Source organism: Hipposideros armiger, unplaced genomic scaffold (assembly GCF_001890085.2).
Source record: "Hipposideros armiger isolate ML-2016 unplaced genomic scaffold, ASM189008v1 scaffold_165, whole genome shotgun sequence".
Taxonomy (NCBI): domain Eukaryota; kingdom Metazoa; phylum Chordata; class Mammalia; order Chiroptera; family Hipposideridae; genus Hipposideros; species Hipposideros armiger.
In genome coordinates, this window is record NW_017731515.1 from 1315165 (window position 1) to 1324203 (window position 9039).

General features: G+C 38.7%; 2 protein-coding genes across 3 annotated transcripts in view; one reads left to right on the forward strand and one right to left on the reverse strand.

The window, feature by feature from the left end:
• SPCS3 (signal peptidase complex subunit 3) overlaps nucleotides 1-7053 on the reverse strand; it is a 58365-nt gene extending 51312 nt beyond the window's left edge. The window contains exon 1 of the mRNA XM_019651740.1: nucleotides 6989-7053. Coding sequence (XP_019507285.1) covers nucleotides 6989-7038 — 50 coding nt within the window. The 5' untranslated portion in view covers nucleotides 7039-7053. The remainder of the gene's footprint in view (nucleotides 1-6988) is intronic.
• Nucleotides 1-9039, forward strand: part of ASB5 (ankyrin repeat and SOCS box containing 5) — a 99119-nt gene that overhangs the window by 35578 nt on the left and 54502 nt on the right. The gene's annotated exons all lie outside the window — the stretch shown is intronic.

Sequence of the window (9039 nt, forward strand, 5' to 3'; positions counted from 1 at the left end):
CCATTAAATATGCTGCTGGTGCTCTTTAACGTAAGCCATTGTATAAATGATTCTATATTAAAAGCATATTAAATGTGCCTGTTTCAATAGCAAGGTGTTTTAAACAGAAGAGACTCACCATAAGTTAAAGATGGAGAAAAGAGATAATTCAAATACCGAGTGACCCTAATTCATCCTTCACTAATGTTTACTCACTTATTCAGAGTGACTTTTTATTTTTCTCCATATGCGAATTGCTAAATCCATGTGACAAATACGTTCCGCAATGAAGGGCATTGTTATTTTACCAGTACCCTCAGTCTTCTTGTGGAGGCTGCCTTTCCTTGCCATGTCCAAAAAGTCGTGTCTTGGATTCATGGACCTCAATGTCATGCATATTCATCTTTTTAGTCTTCGCAAAATATTTACAAAGCTCACTATCATCTTTGCTGATTTTACAGACCAATGCCAGATCGGGGAGCTCTCCAAAGGGCACTACATAAAAACCTTGACCAGGCCAAGCTGGTAGGCAATTATAATAACAAAATGAAGCCAAAATGTAACTGTAAGGAAAAACTGAGGTTTGATAATGGTGTATGCACCAAGTGAGAAAAACAAGGAAAAAAGACAAAATTCAGAACTAACCTTGTGGTTAGTGGTCAAATGAAGGCTTCTCTTTTTGTTGATTTTACATCCTGGGCATTAGACAAAGAAAAGTGCAAAACAAGTTGCATAATTTCAAGAAAATCTATTGTTAAAGACTGGATGTATTATTTGTACCAAATGCAGACTGAGTGAGCTGATGTTGAGTTTAACGCCTGAGAGCAGGACCTTACCCTCCTCACTCGGTTGGTTCCCAGTGCCCAGCAGAGCCAGGAGCCCACCTCAGAAGTCTGCGGTGAACAAAAGGGCCATATCTTGACTTGCAGAGGAGTAAGTTGTAGTTAATGATGGTGAATTAGAGTTATTACTGCAGGGCAAGCCCGTTTATTATTTTCAAAAGGGTGGTAAAATTGAGGCTCACAAGTTGAGGGGTTGCCTTTAAAAGGAAATTAAACAAAATGCAGGGCAAATTCTCATATACCTTCACGAGTCTGTAATAGAACTATTATCCTGTTTTGTAGATAAGAGAACAGGCTCAGAGAGCTAAGGACCTTTCCCAAGTTCACACAGCTCATAACCAGAACCACTGGGTCTTCTAAAGAGCTCACCCTAGCACTTTTTGCTCCCTTCCCTGATTTATCCTGAGATGTACATAGTGACAGGCTTTAAGGTGGCCATATAGCTTCCATTGTCTTCATTCCATACTTGTACAATTTTAATTCATGGGCTGCTTTAGAGTCGTAGTCATATACAACAAAATACATTTTGCTATTACCATTCTTATTATCAGAACCTTTATGTAAGTTTCTGTAGTTCCAGAACCTTTGTTTTTTTAAACCAGGAACCACGGATTCCAATGTGAGATCAGCTTTATTTCTAAGACCCGAAGTGTCTCCCTCCTCTCTTCCCTGTGTGCCCCAAACTGTTGAATACCTTTGTCATAGGCCTGGAAAAACAAATACTTCAAAATATTTGTGATGAACAAATTTCTTAGGAAGTTACAGCTACCTTTGATATTTTAAAGCCAAAATATGTCATTCATTTTACATAGTACATTGGTTATGAATTCTGATTGTAGATATGGGCAAATTTTCCAACACCAGAGGGAGTCTGACAGACTTCTCTTATATAAGTACATGTGTATCGTTGGCAAAGTATGGTACTACTGGAAGTTGGACATTCAGTTAGACAAGCACACAGCAAAATCTTAGTGTCTATCAGGCAACAGATTCTAATTTAAGTAATTTAATTAATAAAATAATAGACATTATAATAAAATTAATATTTACTGAGCTCTTATTATGATGTATGCAGTCCTATGCATTATTGCATGTAAACCTCACAACATGTGAGGTAGGTCCTTTTATCATGGGCTCTTATTTGGAGATTTAAAAAAATGTATTTGAAAGGGGAGCACACAAGGCAGTACCTATGCTCTCAAAGAAACAAAAACCCTAATCTTAGAATCCTAAACAGGATCATTCACAGACCCAATTTTGTTAGCCGGTTTGCCACATCCCAGGGTAATCAATACGTTTTCCTTCTTTGAAGAAATGATAATCAATAGTTTAGTGGTTACCAGAGGGTAAGGGGGGGAAGAGGGTGGTAGATGGAGGTAAACGGTATCAAATATATGGTGATGGAAGGGGTACTGACTCTGGGTGGTGAAAACACAATGTAATATATAGATGATGCATTATAGAATTGTACATCTGAAACCTATATAACTTTACTAACCATTGTCACCCTGATAAACTTTAATTTAAAAAAAAGAAATTATAATTATTCATTTCTAAAACTATATACACACACACACACACACACACGTGCTGATGAAATTGTCATGGTGGAAATACCTGAAGGATCACTGAGACATCATTTCACTTCTTTTTTTTTAAAGATTTTTATTGAGGTATTGGGGGGAAGGGAACAGTGCTGGGGAATTGGGGGAAGGGGAACAGACAAGTTGCCTGTTGTTTCGTTCTTCAGTCTAGTTGTGGAGGACGTTGCTTCACTGGCCCAAGCTGGCACCATCATCGCGCTCCTCCCGGGCAAGGCAGATCAGTCGCCGGTCTCTGGACGGCCGCTCACTGCGGCTGCTGGCCGCTCACGCTGGCTGCTGGCTACACACGGTAGCCCATGGCAACCCACTGCCACAGGGGCTGCAGCCCACGCCGTCGCCAGCGACCCACAGCAACCCAGCTCCAGGCTGAGCTGCCGTTCAGCATCCTAGCTGCGGAGGGCAGCGTCACTGGCCCTCACATGTGGGATCCGAACCGGGGCCCTCCGGCATCCCAAGCCAGCTCTTAATCATCGCGCCACTCGGCCGGCCCTCATTTCACTTCTAATGTGGTCCAGGCTCTGAATCTTCAAAACAATGAAATAGTGAAAGGCTTCACCAAAGATTTGGGTGGGGCCCATTTGCTTCAGCCCAGTGAAATAACCAAGTATTTAGTCAAACATGGCACAAACATATGCTGTGAAATCACAGGGTGTCATAGAGTGGGAGGACAGGGAGTAAACTAGACAATCTGAAGGTTTCGACTCTAAACTATGAACAATAATGTGAAAAGATTTGCAGGGAGGAAAACTCAGGCTGGAGTCCCAGCACTCCCACTTGAAGGGGTATAATCTTGGATAAATTACTTAGTTTCTTTAAGTCCCTGTTTTCTCATCTGGTGTGCAGAAGGGACAGTGGTACCTACTTCATAATTTCTTTATCAGGACTCCAGGAAATATAAATATATCAGGACTTTTTCCATAAGAGTGAGAGAAACCCCAATTCAAATTGGTTTAATTAGCAACTAAAAGGAATTTATTGTTTCACATCACTGTCAAATCCATATTACTCTCAGATCCAGCTGTTCCAGGTGCAGCTAGATGCAGGTATTCAAATGAAGATGTCTTGATATTAACTCTACAAATCTTGACTATGCTTTCCTTCTTAATGGCTTACTTCCTAGTCAGGCTATTTCTTTACTGACTTCTATCATCATTAGGCTTAGAGTCTGCTATCTTAACTTCCCCTGCAGAGTAAGAGCATCTGTCCCCAAACTTCAGCAGAAGTCCCAGAAATACCTTTCACTGGCTTAGTTTGGTCAGATGTCCTTTTCTGGGGTCCGGGGGTTGGGCACATGGACTGAGGTTGGGGGAGGTATGATCCTCTTAAAAAATTCTGGGTTTGCAAAAAGAAAAAAAAAAAAACTTCATTGTAATGAGTAAACTATCTGGAAAAGTGTTTGGTACATAATAAGTATCAGTAAGTGTATATTAATTTTCAAATAGAATCTATTTTTTTAAACCCTCAAATACATATGGAGAGCTACCAGCTTTCAGCCAAGTTTTCCAGGACTGAACCTACATGACTAGAATCTGTTTAATGTAAAGCAACCTCTAGTTAGGGCTGACCACAATATGTGATGTTTAACGTGACTCAACTTTTAGGATAAAAGCTGTTCTGAGTTTTGGAGAAAGCTCACAACTTTCCCTCAAAAAGCCTGCATGAAATCTAAGTAAATGATAACTTTGTGGATAATATTTTACTTTACTTATGGATTATCATAATGCTAGCAGAAATTATTCTTTTGTTCCTTTATACTGGAAGTAGGGCCAGAGGCCAAAAGCAAGAATTTACTACCAAGTAGCATGGTAAAACAGACTAGAATAGCACTCACCCCTACTAATCATATAAATAATATAAATAATTATGATGATTATTAAAATCTCTATGAGAGTTTATCATTCATCAATAATTACAGCTATCTAATAGGAACCTGAGGCATCAATACCTATAGTTCTGCTGTGAATATGTTAATTATCTATGACAGGAGCATTACATCACAATGTCAAGGTCTATATTAGGAGTTATGACAACATGCTGTGGTTTACCTTTGTGAAATGTCTATTTCCATGAATACAGCTTTTGGGATAAACTAATTAAACAGAATCTACTGACTCTACTGAATGGAGTTAAGGTTAAATTCAGTTGTTAATTCCCTTTAAGGATTTCAGCTTAAAGTGTAAACATTTGTTTTCATTTCAAACTCCTGTCTTCTAAACATGTAAGCCTCTAGTGTATTCTAAACAGCTAAGAGCTTCATTTGCTTTTATTTTTTTCTCACGAGACTTTAAAAAATTAAAAAATGGGGGTTATGTTTTCAGTGGTGTTTAAGAACAACAGTGAGCCATTATCCTACCAATAACAACTTGCATAATGTTTTCCCTTTCATTTTATCAGCCACCATTGACCTTAAGATTTATGAGCAAATGATCTTCTCAGTTTGCATTGACTGTGTACAAATTCTCCTCAAAACCCTGGTCTGGGGCTGGGAAGATGCCCACAACTGTACTGAATGTCAGCAACCTTACCGTTTGAAATGTATGCCTGTAGTTCTGGTTTTTTAGGTTTTTGTTTTTTTGGCATATTAGGAATAAAATTGTCAATTAGAGCCTTGAGATTTCTACCAGAAAATACGGGACCATGTTTAAAAAAAAAAGAAAAAAGAAATGGTCATTTTAATAAGGTGACTATATTTTCTCTACATAAAAATATATATGCTGTTGACATAAGAAATTTCTAACCCTGTAGAGAATAGTTCTGAGTGTATTTGAGCCAAACTGATGACAATTGCCAGGAAGCAAAATCTCAACGGATTGAGAAAATGCTCTGGAGAATGACATTAGAATAAAAGGAGGAGACTTAAGAAGGGTTGCATGAAATCCGTTAGTGGTAGATTAAAGGGGCAGGAGAAAGCAAAGAAGGGGAGGAGGGAATCTCTGCAATTGGATAAAAAGTAAAACGGAGACACATACTTCTTTAACATTGGTGAATACAAGATAGTTAATCATTTACATTTACAGCACATAGAGATGGTATGCGGGCAACAAGACATCAAACGAAGGGTTCTGCAGTCTCTACTGTGGTATGGTGGGTGTACCCTGAGGGGTCTGGAAAAGGAGATTACTCTGACATTTCAAAGGTATGTTATCCTAGATGCAAAAAGACAATAGACAGGCTCACTTAAGGTAAAGATTGACCTTTGTCAAGGAAGGTACAGACCTAAGACTTGCTTTCAGTTAGGAATTTTCATTTTCAGACCATCCTATGTGGTTACTTTTGGTCTCTGAGTTGGTAAGGCCCATCATGCAGGCCTGAGCTTGTCAGGTTTAGTGTGTGGCCCCTTTTTATCCACAATGCTCAGACCAAGATTTATCAACTGGAAAGCACTAGAAACAGGCAATTTTTATTATGCCCCATTGACTTTTTTAATCTAATAATTTGGATCAATACTGTAGCTAAATCAAAACAGTTGAGCACTGTAATCTCTGGAAATAAGATACTCTATTCTATGAGAATTTAAAGACTAATGGCCACATTCAAAAGTCATTAACATATTCAATATCTCAGTGACACGAAATTAAACCTCTCAAACATAACAAGAAGAAGAAAAATTGCCAATTCATGTATTGGGTTGTTGGAAAAGTCATGACGCATGTTTGAGACAGATGGCACTAGTTCATTTTTGGAAGCACTAGAGTCATTAGTATTTATGTTATTAATTTGACAGCTGACAATTCTAGCTTCATTTAAAAAAAATTGAGTGATTTGTTTGAGTTTTGGAGACTTTACAACAAGCTCTAGATGGAAGACCAAACTGCGCATTTTTGCCATATTTTATTGTCTTACTTCCATAAAGGGAAGAATGCGCGTCAAGCTTGTGAAAAGTTGCATAAAGTTTATGGTGACAATGCTCTACAAGAACGTCAGTGCCAACGATGGTTCACAAAATTCCATGCTGGTGATTTTGATCTCAACGATGCTCCTTGGTCAGTGAGGCCCACTGAGGTTGATGACAACAAAATAAAGGCACTGATCGAGTCAAACCCATGTTACACGACACAAGAGATTGCAGAAACACTGAACATCCATCAGTCAAGCATAAACGACCACCTGAAGAAGCTGGGATACGTAAGCAAGCTCGATATTTGGGTTCCGCATGAACTCAAAGAAGTTCATTTGACAGAGCGTATAAACATCTGCAATATGCTCATTAAACGTGAGGAAAACGATCCTTTTTTAAAGCGACTGATAACCAGTTGGTGATGAGAAATGGATTGTTTACAATGTGGTGTGCAAATGGTCTTGGTCCCGATGTGATGATTCGCCTCAAACGACATGGAAAGCAGATATTCATCAGAGGAAGGTTATGCTCTCAGTGTGGTGGAATTTTAAATGTGTTGTGTTTTTCGAGCTCCTACTAAAAAACCAAGCAATCAATTCGAATGTGTACTATCAGCAATTGGACAGTTTGAACAAATCCATCACCCAGAAACGTCCAGAGCTTGTTAATTGTAAAGGAGCTGTGTTCCATCATGACAACGTGAGACCACACACAAGCATAATCACCTGTCAAAACTTATTGGAGCTTCAAAGGGATGTGTTGCCACACCCACCATACTCGCCTGACATTGCACCATCAGACTTCCACTTGTTTCACTCTCTTCAAAACTCCTTGCATGGTATAACGTCCAATTCAGATGAGGCTGTGAATCAGCACCTTGTTCAGTTTTTCGCAAATAAAAACAGGTCCTGCTATGAACGAGGAATTATGAAGCTCACTGAAAGATGGCAAAAGGTTATCAAACAAAAATGCACAATATATCACTGATTGATCTTTGTTCATTACATAAATAAATGACCTTTGAAAAACATAGACAAAATGCATCATAACTTTTCCAACAACCCAATAGTACCCTGGGATGCTAGAGGAGGGTAAGCAAGAGATTTGAAAGGAGAAAGGTTGGGAGTCCCAGGTTAGCCTTAGAGAGGACTCTACTCTGACACCCATATGGTGGACAGGAGCAGAGCCAGTACCTAGAAAGGTGACAATAGGTGGAAGCCAAGGAGACTTTTTTCTTTGGAAGTTGCTTTTAGGATCACCCCTTCACACTGCTGTCCTGATTCCCACTCCATTATCTTATTAAAATACTGAATTGATGGCCAGCCCAGTGGCTCAGTTGGTTAAGAACTCGCTCAAGTTTGAGCTCTGAGCAACAGCAGTTCGAGTCCCGGCCCGAGCTGAGCAGCCGCTGAGCTGCCAACAGGTGGCAGGATGGCTCAGCTTAAAAAAAAAATACTGAATTGAAAGTCACCAGTAAACTCCTCTGGCCAGACCTAATATCCTTTTATCTTTATTCTTTTTTTTCTTTTTAGTCATTTAACCATGTTTTGAACACTCAACATTTTCAGTGTACTAACTTTTGACTGCCCTATTTTTTGGCTTCTCTATCTGCTTCCTCTCTGTTGTTTTATTGGGAGTCACTCACCAACTCTTAGTTTTGAATAATCCAAAAGTATTAGCCCAGTTATGAAGCATTCCCCTTTTCACCATTTCCTGAGCACACACAAGATTCCATCTCATTTAATCATCACGTATACCCTGCCCTACTAATTAGGTACTAATTTAGGTACCTGATTGAATCCAATCTCAGGCTGATGTCTTCACTGTGCGTGCGTGTGTGTGTGTGTGTGTGTGTGTGTGTGTGTGTGTGTGTGTGAATCTGGGTGACTCTCTCATTCTCTGTGTGCATAAATCATATTTACTTATTCAGATTATAAGTGCTTAAAAATAGAAAATATGAGCAGTGCTTTGAACATGTATTTTGAGTCAGAACTATGTTCAAATAGTGCTATTGCTTACAATGAACTTTTATAGGTCACTAAAACTCTCTGAACCCAACTTTCTACATCTTTAAAATTAAATAATAATACTCACCCCTCTGAGATATAGTAAATGAGAAGATTTTTGTAAAACATATAACATACAGTGGACTTGCAATAAATGATTTCTTCCTGTGTTTTTAACTTCTGAGACATCGCCATTATAGAAACACAATTATTGAGCTCAATTTTGGTTTGATTGATTGATTGAAACTAACAAAATTAGGACAATTGGGATTTACTGGCTAAGCAACCAAATCCCTCTACTACATCTTCTCAACAATGTAAATGATAAAAGTACTATCTCAATAAATCACTTAAATTACTAATTATTACTTTATTTTTTAAGAAAAAGCTAATGGCTGGAAAATAGGAGCGCAACACTTTTCATGTGTCTTTTAAATATTAATAAAGTTATTCATGGTGTTATTTGGGAGGGTCTAGAATGTGAAAAATACAGCATCTCATTTATATTTGATGAGTTCACTTACTGTGAGTTATTTTATTTAATCTTAAGTTTTATTTAGTGATTAATGGAACTAGAGATAGTAAAAGCTGCCTAAAGGGAGTACATACACACACAGAAAATGGAAATGGGTATCAAAAGCTCATTAAAGGGCCGGCCGAGTGGCGCGATGGTTAAGAACCGGCTTGGGATGCCAGAGGGCCCCGGTTCGGATCCCACATATGAGGGCCAGTGACACTGCCCTCCACAGCTAAGATGCTGAACAACAGCT